Source organism: Sipha flava, unplaced genomic scaffold (assembly GCF_003268045.1).
Source record: "Sipha flava isolate LNK unplaced genomic scaffold, YSA_version1 121_pilon_pilon, whole genome shotgun sequence".
NCBI lineage: Eukaryota > Metazoa > Arthropoda > Insecta > Hemiptera > Aphididae > Sipha > Sipha flava.
The window spans coordinates 1,234,792-1,252,201 of NW_020271747.1; the positions used below are offsets into that span (position 1 = coordinate 1,234,792).

The window sequence follows — 17,410 nt, forward strand, 5'->3', positions numbered from 1 at the left end:
CTTATAACCATAATATTAGGTACTTAGTTTTGTTAATAATTATTAAATCAAGAAAAAAAATTTGTTTATAATCAAAATTATGAAGATATTTATTTTTCGACCATGGGCGTATTTTAGGGGGGGGGGCAAAGGGGCTATTGCCCCTCTGAATCCGTATTTAAGGAATTGATAATATGTGAGATACAAATTTAAATTTTTTTTAATGTGAACCATTTTATAACGAAATCAAATTACGCGTGGCTGTGAATACTGGATTGTGATTTTTGTCGAGTCCATACCACACCGGCCGCGGCGTTGCGATTCCGTTACGCGTTGTCTGTTATATACCGAGCTCGTGACGCGCAGTGGCCGGAAAACGATCACTGCAAATCCGCAAGAAAGGGCAACGGTTAGTCGTAATGGTATCACACAACAACACGTGTTACACATCCGTAGTCGTACGCAGACCTGTATTTCAGGAGCTGCTTACAATACTATTGGGCCCTACATCAACAAAGCTTGTAGGCATATTTAATAAACTATAACTTATGGATAATCGAACAAGCAAAACTTTAATGTTTTTAATGAAAATCGCGATAATCATATTAGTCCCGAAGAATGTGTTTTCCTCGACTCCCGTATAATTTTTGTTTAAATAGCTTCAATTGTTTATGATTTGGACTTTTCTAGTCGATTGTAACTGATGTATTATCATAACAAGATTTTACACGGAAATTTAGAACATTTCGTTTTATTCTTTCTGTTACTGAATGTCATTTAGGTATATTTTACCAAATATTTTTTGAATGAATAACAATTAAATTTGAACAACATCGGTTAAAACACGGGCCCCTTACACTTAGGCTTAAATTGTAGGGCTCGATTTACATTATTTCAGAGATGAACACCAGGAACCCCCCCTCCCATCGTGCGCATGCCTACGGTTACACCATCGTGTGACGACAGCTAACGAGCGTACTTCGATATGAAACGAAATCGCCAAGAATTCGTTATCGCTGCCGCCGCCTCGGTGATGCTGATAATAATACTCATAACGTGCATACACAGTGCACACCGTCCGTTGCGTCCAGTTCACCCGACGAACGCTTCACGTCGCCACGCACGACTTCTCGGTCCGCGCGTTTTCGGTATTGCGTGTCCGTACATCAGCGGCGGCGCAACGGGTCCGAGTACCTGAGGCACTTGTAGACGTGCGACCCTACGCCCCCCCCCACCACAACGACCGGTGTTTGCCGCGGCAGCAGTACGCCGGCTACATGACGGTCGGAAAGATGTTGAGCCGCAAGAAGACGATGGCGGTCGTGGTGCGCGAGACTTCCATGTTGGACAGGGTGCTGACCATCACCGATCTGACCGCATTGGGCGTCGGTAGTACTATCGGCGTGGGTGTGTACGTGTTGCCCGGCGCCCTCTCCAAGTACGTGGCTGGTCCCGCGGTCGTCTTATCGTTTTTCTTCGCGGCCGTCGCGTCCGTGTTTGCCGGTAGGTGACGAAAAAAAAAAAAACTATAAAATACATACTAATCATAGTCGACTAGATTAGCGTTTCTAGGCCATTTTCACGTCGCTACTGCCAAAATAAGTGAAATGTAAAATCACTCTCCTCGCGGAATCCCTCTACCACATTATTATAAAAACTAATTTATTGGTTTTACCAGTTACAAAATATATCGTTAACCATTATCAACACAAAATACGAATTTTTGAATTGCTAGATGAATGAAATTAAGTTTATAGTGTATTTTTACTATAAACTAACTTTTTCGTTCTTATCATTATGGTTGCGTACTATTTTTTTAATTTTTATGTAAATAAAAGGTTGTTTTCTTACACCAGCTTTTAATTATTTCTGGTTGATGCAACTCCTCATCAAAGGGTTCGTGACACTCACGTTGAAAAATTCTGGACTTGATAAAACGTAATAGTTTGATAAGTATAAACGGGATTATTGACTCCAACCGAAAGACTTTTTTTCCCTAAAAACCTTTGTGAAAATTAGTAAAACACACCTCTTTAAATTATCAAACTTACTCGTATGTATGATTTTCAATCTTTTGACTTAAATTTTCATCTCGAAGAGTGTTGATTCAGGAAAATACAATGCTATAAGGGAGGTAAAATAAGGTAGTTCACATATAATTTTTTTACATTATGCGTAAAGGTTTTAAAATTTCTAACTTTCCTAGATTCCAGAATTAGACTGTAGTAAAACTACACTAAAATACTAGGCTAAAATAATAGATTTAGAAGATATAATTTATTATTTTGTAAATGGTTTATTCTTTAGACTTTAGAGTCTATGATATTTAGTCTTTAGATTTTTTTATAAAATAATTATTTTAAATTCCAAATGAAACGGAGAAATGTATTGATTTTACTATTATGTGATTTTTTTATGTCTGTGTACACGATTTCGATCAGAAATATGTAGTATATTAAGAATTAATTGATAAAACAGTACTTTATACTTGTTAGCTAATAATTATATAAGACATGTTGTGACCTCTTTCAGTTTGCTGCCGGGGCTATAGCCACTCCCCTTTATCCAGCCCTAATCACAATCATGAAATATTTCTGAAAGGAATTGTTGTCCAAATTGTATTTTTTAAAGGGTTTTATCACGAATTTTTCATCAGTTTTCTAAAAAATTGTGAAAAACTATCCAAAACTATAGTAAAATTTAGCTACATTTTCGGCATACCGGTTTTCAGCCAAATTTAATTTTTGCTTTCACCATATTTCAGAAAATAATGACTGTAGTTTTAAATTTAAATTTAAATTTTTAATTTTTAATATCGACAGAAATTGACATATCTAGTTATTACTGGACATTTTTTTTTTTTATAATTGATCTAAATCTTCGACAGCTAAGCCTCATTATCTTTAGATTTGTTTTAACATTATAATATTATTATAAATACAATTGGCTTATTTTAAAAATTAACTTATAGCCAGGCGTGGTCAACGGGTTATAACCTCCCCCCTCCTAAATGTCCCAAATTAAAATTAAATTGGTTTGTCACTGTTGTATGAAAATCCATTACAATCTAAACCGTTAGTATTTTGATCCTTGGATCCGGAATTGGTAATGCACCACACGGATATACTTTGAACCCAACAATGTTGCTAGTCCTATATCGATTGTATAAATATGTTACATTTGTATACATTTACAAGCATTTGAAAGTAACGATACAAAATACAAATTATTTTAAATAAAATAATGTATTATTCATGGTGAACTAATTGTTCATTTTTTTTTGTATAAACATATAATATATAGATGACTGGTTGTCGTGCGTATATAATTTAATATTTGTTAATATCTTATCTTATAATGTAATTATAAAATATTTCAAGCATCAAACCTAAAAAAAGATTCAATTGGTAAAACTTTTCGAATTTATAAGCATTATATGTAAAATGGCTCAAATGCCAATTTTAATTTAATTTTTATAGTATTAAACACTAAAAGATAGTTATTTTATTGAAACAATTATACAAGCTTTCCGAAGACAAAATTCAATATTATTTCAAAATTATCCGTAATAATACGAGAAAACTTTCCTAGATAATCAAAAAATACCGTTGTCAATGTACTTTAATCCTCAGGAAGCTAATTTTAATTTCAGATTGTGTATGATGTACTATGTAAAAAACAATGACTTTTTCTCAAAATATGTCAACAACAAATCTTGTAAGATCAATAGGAATCATACAGTCCGATCAATCATGATTTTACTTTAAACAATCTAGTTGAATTTTTTAAAAATCTATAGACATATCAATAATATAATATGTATATTAAATTGAAACGTACTTAAATTATTTAATGTTATAGATAAGAAATATATAATAATAAATACACGAATGAGTTAATATTTTTAATGACCTATTTAAACTAAAAAAATATTTTATTGAACTAACTTTTTAAATAATTAATTTATAATTTAATTTGACTAATCATTTGACTTCATTGAACTAACAACATTGATCAAATTTGTTGTTCTTAATATATTCTCACACGTTCATCTAAATGCGCAATACATCATAAAAGCGTAATCTACATACATATACCATTTGGGAGGAAGACCTAGAAAATAAAACAATGCAATTTACTGTGAACCTTAATAAATTTCCTTTTCGAGTTTTATTTATTATCTATGGGAAAACATTGCCAAAGAATAATCATTTTTTGGAAGTGGGTCGGTTTCAATATTCAATCTACCATATTGAAAACGCTTAAAATAGGTACACAGATAAATAAATAATTGTAATTTATTTATTTATTTTTTTTAAATGTTCATAAATTATCTTTTTTTATAACCGATTGATCAATAAATGCTATAATATCAATATAATTATAACAGTGGAAAAAATATAAATACTACCTGAGAACAAAGAATATTATTTGATAGAATTTTTATTATCTAATTAGTTTTAACATATCAACTTTTGGAGATCAAATATATTTCACTTTTGATAAAAAAATAAGTTAGATACATAATCCTGATAGTTTTAAGATAATACCAACTCAATAATTAATTTTATAAATATTCATTATTCATATTTGTTAAGCAGTATTAAATATAGCGTTAATTAGAATCTAAAGTTAAAAACTATATTCAATTATTTAAGGTAAGACCAAAACACAAACCATGCACTTAACTAAATTTTCAAAAAAAGGTACGGGTACATAGTTTATAATTTTTGTTTGCAAAGAGATTTTCAAATTCTTTTGAGTGATGTGAATTTTGAAATGTTCACGATATTATAAATGTAGAAGGGGTCTCAAATTTCAATGCTTATAGATAAAATATCTCAGTAGCATTTGACTGAAGTATTATTCATTCTTGAGACATTTTTTATAAACAATTTTTGATGCTCAATTCCTTTTCAAAATATTCATGGAATAATAAATTAAATATTAAAAAACCCTATTTTATGTATTTTACATAATTTAATTATTCTTCTATATATAAAAAATAGAAAAAATATAATAAAAAAAAAAGATTATGATGATTAATATCAGACATCATTAAATAGTCCGAATATTCGTGTATTATTAAACAATCAATTAATTATGTTGTTGACCAAAATCTGACGGTAAAAGTCTATGGTCTAATTTTTTTTTTCGTAGGTTGGATTACGTATTTATTTTAATATTTTTAAATGATTTCCAATTTTTCTAAAATGTCTATCAAATTATTTCCTTGCGACTCAACTAGTAAAAATATCCAATTATTTAATTATATTTATACAAATAATTTCACATAAATGTAACCGCTAAGAGTACACGTATTTGGATTATATATAGAAGTAATTGTTTACTCATTTAATTATTAAGGAAACATTATTAAAGATTTATTAATTATTAAGGAAACTTTTACTTTGTAATCAGTTATAATAATAATGACGTTTATTTTTTCAGGACTATGTTACGCCGAACTTAGCAGCAGAATTCCCAAAGCTGGATCGGCTTATTCGTACGCTTATATCGCCGTTGGTGAATTGGCAGCATTTATAGTCGGATGGAATCTATTGCTTGAATATTCAATTGGTATGTAACTACTTAGTTGAGAATAATTCTGAAGAGATATAATTTATTGGAATTATAATGTAGAAATAAAAATTACAAGACCTATATAGTTCGTTTTGTTTACCTATAATCTATATAAAGACTAAGATCAACAAATGCGTCTATTATTTAAATTTTTATAGTAAACTGTGAATGATAGTATATTATAGATTAAAAAAATATATATATCCAAATATATTGAAAGACCTTGTGCATCATCATGGTATAATATACATTATACCCAGTGGTGTATTCGTAATTTTTTTCTAGGGTATACGCTCATCAGATAAGCTTTTATTGGTGGGAGGGGAGGCTAAACCCCTTAAAAAAAAATATTCTACCTATCTAAACTTAAAATTACATAATATGATGGGGACGTGAGATATACCCCCACTAGACTTTTTTCCTAAGAGGTTGGGGGTGTACAAAAATTCAACAAAAGTATTTTTGGGGGATTTGAAGTGGGCGCACGCCCCCTTAGTCCCCTTGGATCCACGCTATGGAAGTCTACATTTAAAACTTATCTTTAATTAAATCATAGGTATATATCATATATTAAACATAATATTTATGTTAATATTTATTTTCATGTAACCTAATATTTTGTTATGTGTAATAACATTTTATTATTAATTTAAAATAATTTGCACAAACATGCGACGAATAAATACTAAGGGACAAACTGAAAACAATATAATAATTAACTATCAAAATCTATCTAAAACATCGTAGACAGATCAGTTAATATTTTAATTAATTTATAAACAGAAATTTTTGACTTTTGATCTATTTTTAACAATTATAATATCCACTAAACAATACAATATCGCACGCGTCCACCGGTATTAAATTCTGGTGTATGTAGACGCTCGGCAGTTTCCGACCGTCTTCGCAAATACTCGAAGTCGGGGAAAATCGAAGTTTATGGGGGCACGAGGCTATTTTTGGATAGTGGCTATAGTATATAATAATAATAATAATAATAATAATAATAATAGTAATAATAATAAATTCTATACTGTTGTTGTATAATGTATGCTTTATGGTGATGAAAAATTAGAAGCTTGCATATACCCATTATGTACGAATGATTAGTTAACGTATACCCATGATAGACGAATTGTTTTAAAGGTATACGCATAATCCAAAAACAGGGATCCGGGTATACGGCGTATAGCCCCATATACCCTCCAATACACCACTGATTATACCATACTTAATACATTATTGATACAATCGGATGAAGCAAAAAATAAATACATTACGGATAGATATACCTTTATTATAACTGTATCTATATTTCTGTTGTACATAGGGCGTGGCACGTTCCACCAAAAGTAGACGTTTCCCTTTTCCACTAATATCCGTTTCCACCAAATGAGATAGATTACCTATACTTTTCATGAGTTTTTCGGATGATGTAAAATATATATAAATATACACATAATATTCCTACAAAAAAATATCAACTAATTGTATACCATAATATATCATTTTTTTTACATTTTTACATCTAACCATTTTTTTAAATAAAATTTAATATTTTCCAATCTATTTTGTATATATTATATAATTTGATTGAATTTATTTATTGATTGACATTTATTGAATTAATAGTATATGTTAAATAAAATTATTAGTGCTTTTAATTTAAGAGTAGTATACAATTATTTTGGTAAAAAAGTGGTCATTTGGTGGAAACGGGTATTGGTTGAAAAGAGAAAGGTCTACTTTTGGTGGAAACGGGCATCGCCCTGCACATATCATGTCGACGGACTTCCATTGTTTATTGATTTATTAACTCTTATTGTTTTCAAGCCAAATATTTTAGTATCCACCACATGATAAATAGTGACATACTCGTATAGTTGATGATTTATAATATTTATATAAATTATATTTTAATATTTATGTTTGTCTATATCTAAACGTCCTAAATAATGTGAATAAAATTAAATGATTGGATACCGATCGAACAATAAATCGATTAATAAATCATTTTTTTTTTATTTATTTTTTTTCAGGTGGAGCTAGTATAGCTAAAGGAATGAGTTTATATGTCGACGCGTTGTCCAACAAGACGATGGAAACAATTTTCAGAGAATTATACGAAATTGATTCACCTTACCTATCGGAGTATTTTGATTTCTTTGCCATGTTCATTGTGCTCGTATTCAGCGGTAAACAAATAGAACATTTAAAATTTCTATGAAACGAATTCTACTTTTTCTGATACGTATATAATATATAATACATATATTATATGTATATCGCTACTAGGGATATCCATTATACCTTTCTTGATTCCAGTATTCCCAAAACTCTTCGCGGTCGGCTGCTAAGACGCAGTCAGTGCAAATATTTTTTGACCTAACTCAATTCGCTTAATGTTTTCAGAAATAAACAATCCATTTATTCTTCCAGAACATTTTTTTTTATTTCGTTTTTCACTGACAAGAACCTAGATTAACATCTTAATCTTTAATGGTATATTTATTATATTTTTATCACCGTTAAATAATAAATTGAGAAAAGTCTACAAAAAAAAGTTAGATACTAATTACAAATTGTTAAAATCTTATTCGGGACTATGGAAAATAAAAATGGGTATGCATATTTCTCAGTAATAGTAAACATTTCCTCGAAGAACTGCAAAGGTATAACTTTTAAGTAAAAAATGTATAATATGTCAAATGGACAATTTTAAAAATAATAAACCCAATAATACATAATCAATCGACCATAATTAAGCCACCACCGGTACAGAGTGTAAATGTGCATAAACGTACATATCTACTTTACATAAACAATTTAATAATTGTATCAATAGTCACGGTCATTAAAGTTTACACACATTTACAAATGCTTTCTAATAATTCGAACTGGTCATTCGTAATTTATTTATTTAATTCATACACATATAAAGTCCAAAACATTATTAATTTATAATTACATACAATTACATTATATCACTTAATGGATGAGTTGACATTTATCTTAAATGAACTTATAAACAAATAAATAAACACTGTGCATATTAGCCCATTTTACAATATGATAAGTCGAAAAATTAAACATCACATAAATTGTTGCTACTGGTAAATAAAATAAATCAACACATCTTAAGTCATATAAAGGAAGCTTAAATTTAATCATGGACAATAATTCAGGGCTATCAATTAAATTATTGAGTAGTTTATAAAAGAAAATTAAGCCTAATGTTTTTCTTCTTACTTCTAGGAAACGAAACAAAAAATCTATTTTGATAGATAATTATATTAGTTTATTATAATTACGGTGTACAAATTAGATTTTTACATTATATATACACCAAAGTTGAATTATTAATAAAATAGGAACAAAGGTGAGAGTGAGATAAAGGGAAAAAAAGATAACGTGAAGATTTGCAATATACAATATATCATACACAATAATTTAATTATGTCCTTATGTAAAATGTTTACGATATTTTGTGCGTTGTTTTTCAAGTTTATTTTTCAAGTCACACACTTAAATTATGTAGCTTTATTGTAAGGTTTAAAATTATAGAACTATAGTAGTAAACTAGTGCCAACTTCTAAATTTCATTATTACATTTTCTTTTATCATTATCAATTTATTCGTGAATGAAATGTTTATATTATTCGATTCCTTCTAAAGTAATTATGTTTATTAAAAAAATAATGTAAACCGAATAGAGATAGCTCATTTCAAAAAGCTAGAGCATTGTTGTTCGTTGTTTACATTGATGTTTACACATCAAAAGCTTAAGATTATCGAATGTAATATTTCATAAGTTAATTTACTAACTGCAGTTTGCGCTACATGTATATGTATTTAGTGGTATCTAAGATACCATATTGCGTCACTATAAAAGGCACAATGATGAGTCATGATTCATGGAAAAACGTATACTATCAATATAATGACATTTAATTTAGTTACAATATTATGATAGAAAAAATCTTAAATTTGTAATCGAAGGTCCTAAAACACCATATAGCGTTTGGTTTATCAGAATAAATAAAACAAAATAATTGTTTATTTACTAACAATATCGTACCTATTATTGTAGTTCATAGTTTGCACTTATGTTCAAACATATGTATTGTACTCAATATAATAAATGCATTTTTCACTATTCACTTAGAATCTAAAACTATGTAGAGCTTGCACTTTTAATTACTTAAAATGATTAAAATACTTAAATGGAATACAATTTATATAAAATAAACCATCAATGAAAACGCACTTTCATTTTAATAATAATTAAATTAAAATCATTTCGTTTTGCATAACCATTGGAATTATTTAAAACTATAAAAACGATGATAAACCTTTACATGAATTTTCATATTACACTTTATTTTTTTTTCAATTAACTCATTGCAAAACTAAAATGGCTAATTTTCAGCTTTGACCTACCAACGTTATTTAATTACTTATCTTATCACGGATTTTCAACAATATTTATACTGGCGTCATAATCTCAAAGCATTCACCAATCACTCAAACATTTCGTGAATTGATTTAATAAAAGCATTTAGAATTAAACTCGAGTTCAATTAATTATTCAAACCATTATTTATGTATATAATATTATTAAAATTTATAAAACCATTGGGAGACCAAGAAATGTTTTTATGTGCATGAAACAAATAAATAAATATTATATCTCAACCATAATATACAATTACAAAAAGCAATTTTTATTGAACAGATTTAATAATTAAATATTAATAAGTATTTATGTATAAACGTTGAAATTTGATATAGTTCATTTAGATTTCGAATTTTCAATCAATTTCGGTTTAACTGTTAATGTTCTTGCTACAGCATATTATTGTTACCTAATTTTTACTTTATGAAATATTATTTGCGATGAAAAAAAGTACATATAAATCGAATCCTGGCAAATTATTTAGAAACATATTTCAATGTTATTTTTCACATTGTTAATATACATTATATTTTATGCGTTTCAGCCGGCCTAGCTTGTGGTCTCAAAGACTCGGTACGTCTCAACAACTTTTTCACGCTGGTTAACTGTGCTGTTATGGCGTTGGTCATTGTCGGCGGTTTATTTCACCGTAAGTGTACTGATACATGACTGATGTGACATATTGCTCACGTCTCGTGACGTACATAGTTTAATAGGGCATACGTCATTTAAATTATTAATTTTTATTTTCTCGAAATTACAGTGGACTTCAAGAACTGGTCACTACCCAAATCCGAGGTGCCCAGTTGGGCAGGAGAAGGGGGTTTTTGGCCGTACGGCGTGCAAGGTGCTCTGCAAGGGGCGGCTACGTGTTTTTACGGGTACGTGGGTTTTGACTGCATAGCCTCGTCGGGCGAGGAAGTGAAAAACCCTCAAAAGTCATTACCGCTGGCCATTGTACTGTCGCTGTTCATCGTGTTCCTAGCCTATTCCGGCGTGTCGTCCGTGCTCACCTTGATGATACCGTATTACGCGCAAGTGAGTCAAATTACCACGTTCACTTGCATCCATACATTGGAATTAACACGCATCTTTTTTAATCTCCCAGAGTTAATCTAAATGGTCATTTTGGTTGTGAATTATTAACTAGACCATTTCAACTTAGACCGATTTATCTAAATTCCAAATTAATACACTACCATTTGCATCTAACACACCGATTCGAATCGAGGTAAAAACAGTAATTAAAAGCAGTGTTGGTAGGTTTGACGCACGAACTTGTGTGAATAATAATATTATAACCGAGGGTGTACATTTACGGATAACATTTTAAAGTTAAGAATGCACCTTGTGTATAACACACCATAAAAACATTTCGATTTATGTCTGTATGCATACAGGATGCAAACATGCCATTGAGCTACGCGTTCGACGTTATCGAATGGACATCTCTGAAATGGGTGATCGGAGTTGGCGCAGTTTTCGGAATGTGCGCCTGGTGAGTATACCTGCCCACAAACGTTTGCCCAACGACGTACCATCAACAACGAACACGGAGAATAACATGTGCAATACATTATGATTTCAGTATGTTCGGCGCTATGTATCCGCTGCCGAGAATACTGTACGCAATGTCCAACGACGGTTTGATATTCAAAAGCCTGGGAAACGTACATCCACGGTTCAAGACTCCGTTTTTCGGCACAATGTTCGCCGGCATCATTACGGGTGAGCAACGCTTTATAATAATTGCAGCGGATTAGGGATGTTTTCCTCGTAGAAAGTTTATTTTTATACAATCACTGAAGTTGATAAAACATAAATACAAGTGTTTCTAAGTAAACAACGTGTAATATTTTGATTAACATACTTTCTAAATTTTGTATTACTGAGTTGAGTTACAAAATAAATAAATGAAAACCTTTTTTGTAGAAAATATTGTGTACTACAATTTATTTATTCACTGTTCTAAAAACTAACTATAGATAAATATAAGTAACATAGCATTATAAATGAATTTAAGTAGAAAATAAAAATTGAAAAATTTTCTCGAAACTCTAACTTTGACGAGCTTTCCTAGATTTTATGAAAAACGATAAACTTATCGACAATTTAGCAAAATGCTTTTTTTTATAAAAACATTTATTTCTACAATAAAGATCTTTTTGATTTTAAAATAACTATCGATTTTTAAGAGAACTCTACAAGATAAAAGATGATGAAATTAATTTTTTGTTATTTCATATATCTAATTAATTAACACGGTTTTTATTGAATTTCAAATAAATTTTGTTTAATTATAATTAGTTTAACATAATAATCGTATTAATTAATCAAATATATGAAATAACAACAAATAAATTTCACCTTCGACTACCTTGCAGAGTTCTCATAGAAATCGATATGTCATACCATATTTTTTGATCCTGGTGACTTGAGTGTGAAAAACGTTCGACAAGCCCAAAATCGATGTCACATATTGGTTCACGTGAAAAATTTGCAAGACATATGTTACGAGTATTAATTTTTAGATTAGAAATAATGTTCTAAAGATAATTAGATAAAACCTAGAAATTCCAAAAGATTCTTCATTTGACCACTCCAGAGAATACACGTGCACTAGTTCCCTCAACCATTTTAGGAACACTTTGTATATCAGTGGCAGATCTGGGAGGCAAAGGGATATTTGCCCTCTCCCCATGGCCCAAAGTCTTTTGTTGCAACCAGATATTCATTTTTCCATTTTCCAAGAATTTCATTGATTTCTATACGCGCGTTTATTGTGTAAAATGTAAACATTATGAAAATACATGTTCACAGAGATGTAAATAATATAATACAGTTAGTGATAGACCACTTCGCAAATAAAAAGAAGCGGCGTTTAGAATTTGTTGTTTAAACTTTAAACTTTAAATTATTTAATAAATATTGGTTTTGCTAAATGGTGTTCATTTAAAAATTTAAACCAGGTATCATATATATATATAAATTTTAATTTATAGTAAAAAAAACTTGTAGTAACAAATAATTGTCCCTATAATTTTTTATTAAATATTTTTAAAACTTACATATTTGTATTAAAATTGGTCTAATATACACTTAAAAATGAAAAAAAATTAAATATGCAAAATATGCAACTAAAAATTGTAAATAATCTTGTATGACTATGAAACAAATGTCTATATGACAGCTATGTTTTGGATGATTATTGAAAAACATGCAAACTCCAAAAAGTTACTAGCTTTAGACTAATATTAAACTAAACTAATGTTATACATTTTTTTCCACTTTTGCCCCTCCCCTCCAAAATAAAAAATTAAGCACTGGATCTACCACTGCTGTATATAAAGGATAATTCATGTTTCCAGGTCTTTTCGCGGCGTTATTAAATCTCCAACAGTTAGTGGACATGATGACGATCGGCACCCTGCTCGTATATGTCATGGTCGCTGTGTGTGTATTGTACATGAGGTAAGATCCATCTACATAAGACCGTAGTCATATCCTATTTGTTCATCCGTGCGCTTGGTCAATAAAATACAACTATGTTCGGTTTTTTCTACATCCGCTGCAGGTACCTAGAACAGAGCGACATGGACGTAGAGTTCTTGGCTGACGAGTACATCGAATCGGCATCACTGACCTCAGTAAAAGTGCGACACACGAGAAAACAGATCCTGATGCAATTGTTCAACTTCCATAGGTTTGTGCGAGCCAACAGCCTCAGCAGTTACGTGGCGTCTCTACAGACCACGTGTTTCAGTAAGCCGACAATCTCGATAATATACACGTACAATACAATCAGTACCGGATTAAACATTTGTGGGTCCCTATGCAATTAAAATTTTGAGCTCTACAAAATTATTTTTTACTTACATCTTTAACATCACTTTCCAATAATTAAAATAAACAGCTTTAATAATAACCAACTCTTATTAATAAATAAAATCATGTTTATTAAATTTTTTTATTTGTAAGAAAAATTAATTAATAATTATTAATTAATAATTATAATAATTATTATTATTTCTATTTTTTTTCAACATAATTTTATTATTATTACTGCATGCAACACCTACAACTTAATATATATTATATTTCATAACGACTTTTGTCCCGTAAATTTGTAAATAAAATACAGGTATAATTAAACAAAAAAAAATATAGTTTTCCATTTTCACAGGGCCCCTTAAATGAGTGAGGCCCTAAGGCGAGCGCCTACCTCGCCTGATGGGTAATTCGAAACTGAATACAGTTTAAACGACAGTGAATTGCATCGTCGTTGTATTTTTCAGCCGTATTGTGTTTGCCTCTCGGTCTCTACCTAAGCCACTGGTACGAGCTGACCACCGTCCATTGGATAATCGTCATGGTCCTGATGGGCATCATGGTACTGCAACTCGTGTCCATAGCTATGCAACCGGCGTCCAGAACACCAGTAGCATTCAAAGTAAAATAAACTGTCCCGTTAACACCAAACTATATATTCTCTCTGTAAACGCGTCGTACAGATTACAAGAAAACCGTTTTAAAAATGCTCATTACGATTTGTTTTTGTTTGTCTTCCAGGTGCCGTTCGTGCCGTTCACGCCGGCGCTGAGTATATTCATTAACATTTATCTAATGTTCTTTTTCGACATTGACACTTGGGTCAAATTCATAGTTTGGATGCTTATTGGTATGTATTTCATTAAACGATGAGTCTGCTCTGTTTGTAAGGTTGAAAATGAAACGCTTACCAAACACGATTAGGTACAGAAAACGTTATGAAAACACGTGTTAAAACAATTTCACGCTGTTCAGTAAATTCGAAAGTGTATATCAACTATAACAAAACTCGGTTTTTATTGTCCGTTTAAACATTTGGCGGACAAAAGAAAATGTAAAGTATTGAAGCATGCCTGTCGTATGTTATCTACCAACAAATTATCGGTGTCGTATACTATATCATTATCGACCGTAAATCAAACATTTAACCACAGCAAAAACTTTATGGGTCCACTTATAGGTGCTCAAACACAGACTATTGAATACTTATGGAAACAAATGAAAGTAAAGTATGGAATCAGAGCTCGTGAAGCGACCAATCTTCTTGAAGGACAATTGCAAGAAAAATGGTGAAGATCAATCAAAAAAATGTTTTTGAATGTTTTTTACAAGATTTAAAAAAACATTTTTGTAAAAAAGTATAAAAATATGAACAACTGTTAATAAACAGGCTATTTAAAATAGGACAAATGTGAACCAACTGGCATTGAAACGTATGCGTAGATTTTTGTAGATAGCATACGACACGTGTGCTAGTACTGAAAATAATATTTAGTCGAAAATGTAAAACAAAAGTACAAATAATAAGTATAAATTGTGATACACATACTAGTGCTGAGCACCAAATCCGGATCAATCCATATCCGGATTGAAACAAATGTTACAATCCGTTTAATCCGGATTATGATATAAATCCGGTTTATTTCAAATTTACTGTATATAAATTATAAATAACATTAATAAATATAAACATTTGGTGAAAATTTCAAGTATTTAATCTTGTTATCTTCATGGGTAATTCTATTATCGCGTGTATTGTTATTGTTCAGAAGTGCTATAAATAAATATTGTGTTGCGTTCTACGGTGTTATCCGATATCAATTGTACTTTAATTAATATTTAATAACAAGCATGAGGGTAATATTATTTTTTTTCAGTACTCACTGTTCTGTAGTCTGTACTCGATAGTCGATAGTTACTAGTTACTACTTACAAGTTACAGCTCAGTAATTTTGTCATTACGTTAGTACTTACTACTTAGTACGTATTGCGTATTGACGTATTGTATCGTAATTTGTATTGTATCATTTATATTTTGTTACTAAACTGTTGATAGTTTATCCTTGCCCATTAAAAACAATGAAGCCGGATTGGATCCGAAATCCGGATTAAATAATTGTAATCTGTAATCGGGATTCATCAAAGTAATGCTCAGCACTAACACATACCGTATCCCTTAAATAAATAATATGAATTTTGTGCAGAATGAATGTTGACATATTTCAGTTATCCGCATAATAATATATTTTTAACCAATCTTTAATCCTTTCTTTTTCGACACCTCTATTAATATTCAATTATTTCGACTCGAAACTTCGTATCGAAGACGCGGTTGTTGTGCTAATGTAACGGATAAATTGATGCTATAAACTCATATCTGTTAATCATTGAACCGGGAAGTAAAAAAGTGACGTCTACAGTACATGGTTAGCATATAATAACCTAAAAAGTATAAATGAAACAAAACGTCAAAATCTACAACTCACTGTATAGTCCCATTATAGTCGTTTAAAATGTTTGTATATTGTCCTATATTGCATATAAAATTGACCAGTTTTATTTTTATTTGCTATAATATATTTTAATTTAAGGTTTATGGAGACAAAATCAATAAAAATGTATGTTCTGAATAAATAAGTTTAAATGTGATAAAACGTAACTTAAATTTACAATTCTCATACATTTTAGCCATTAAAAAATAGTTAAATATATAATACCTAATTTGAATGAATAACTTAAAAATAAATAAATGTCATACAAATATTGAATATAATATTATTGAATATAATATTATTTTTTTAGTGCATTATTTACCCAAAAGTACTACTAATGATTTTTTTAATTTTTTTTTTAGGATTTGCAATTTATTTTGGTTACGGCATTGTGCATAGTAAAGAAAGTAAAGAAAATAATACAGAAATTAATGTTGTTAAACCAAATCAATCAAAATCATCATTAAACGTCCATTAATATAAACATCTAGTTTTAAAAATTGTGTAATTTAGACAAATTGTGTAATTATTACCATAAAGAATATAAATAAAAAATTACTTTTAATAATATAGTTTCGACATTCAAACTACATCAAATTCTTTACATACTTACATACCGTTGAATTTAAAAGTATAAAAATTCAAATTTATAAGTCGTGTAAGTATACATTTTTTTTTTCGTTATAGCAAACAAAACAGGATTCCTAAAATATAGAAAACTTAGAACTTCAAAAACAATACTTTACCAAAAGAGCACATCATGTATTAATTCTAGTAACTTAATAATGTATAGTAACATTTTACATGACCATAAATCTATTTTATCAAGTAAATAGTCATTAAAAATGAACATATGTTTCATAGCAAATGTTAGTAAGAAACAGAAAACCTTAAGTAAATACCTATTAAATAATAAAGTAAAAATGTCAATTCCATATATTTTTCACTACATTTTATAGTAAATCAAGAAAAAAAGATCAGTATTGTGTTTATAAAATATTCCTATAAAGTATAGGTATACTTTCAATTAGCAGAATTAAGAATACTCCAATTCTTTAAATTTGCATTACTT

At 29.6% G+C, this 17,410-nt stretch overlaps 1 protein-coding gene across 1 annotated transcript; it reads left to right on the top strand.

Moving 5' to 3' along the window:
• The first annotated feature begins 1,050 nt into the window (after positions 1-1,050).
• LOC112694014 (high affinity cationic amino acid transporter 1-like) lies at positions 1,051-16,820 on the top strand. Its single transcript, XM_025569334.1, has 12 exons — positions 1,051-1,482; positions 5,431-5,559; positions 7,602-7,757; positions 10,563-10,667; positions 10,782-11,056; positions 11,419-11,516; positions 11,607-11,746; positions 13,387-13,489; positions 13,593-13,780; positions 14,314-14,468; positions 14,588-14,696; positions 16,701-16,820. Exons 1-12 carry the CDS (start codon positions 1,257-1,259, stop codon positions 16,814-16,816), a joined length of 1,800 nt encoding a protein of 599 aa, XP_025425119.1. The 5' UTR covers positions 1,051-1,256; the 3' UTR covers positions 16,817-16,820.
• Positions 16,821-17,410: the final 590 nt, after the last annotated feature.

What these genes read in the sequence shown, in the direction of transcription:
- LOC112694014 (XM_025569334.1), top strand. Translation starts at nt 1,257, where the DNA reads ATGACGGTCGGAAAGATGTTGAGCCGCAAGAAGACGATGGCGGTCGTG. An exon ending in CATTGTGCTCGTATTCAGCG is followed by an intron (nt 7,758 to 10,562) that starts GTAAACAAATAG and finishes TATGCGTTTCAG; the next exon opens with CCGGCCTAGCTTGTGGTCTC. An exon ending in TGTCGGCGGTTTATTTCACC is followed by an intron (nt 10,668 to 10,781) that starts GTAAGTGTACTG and finishes TCGAAATTACAG; the next exon opens with TGGACTTCAAGAACTGGTCA.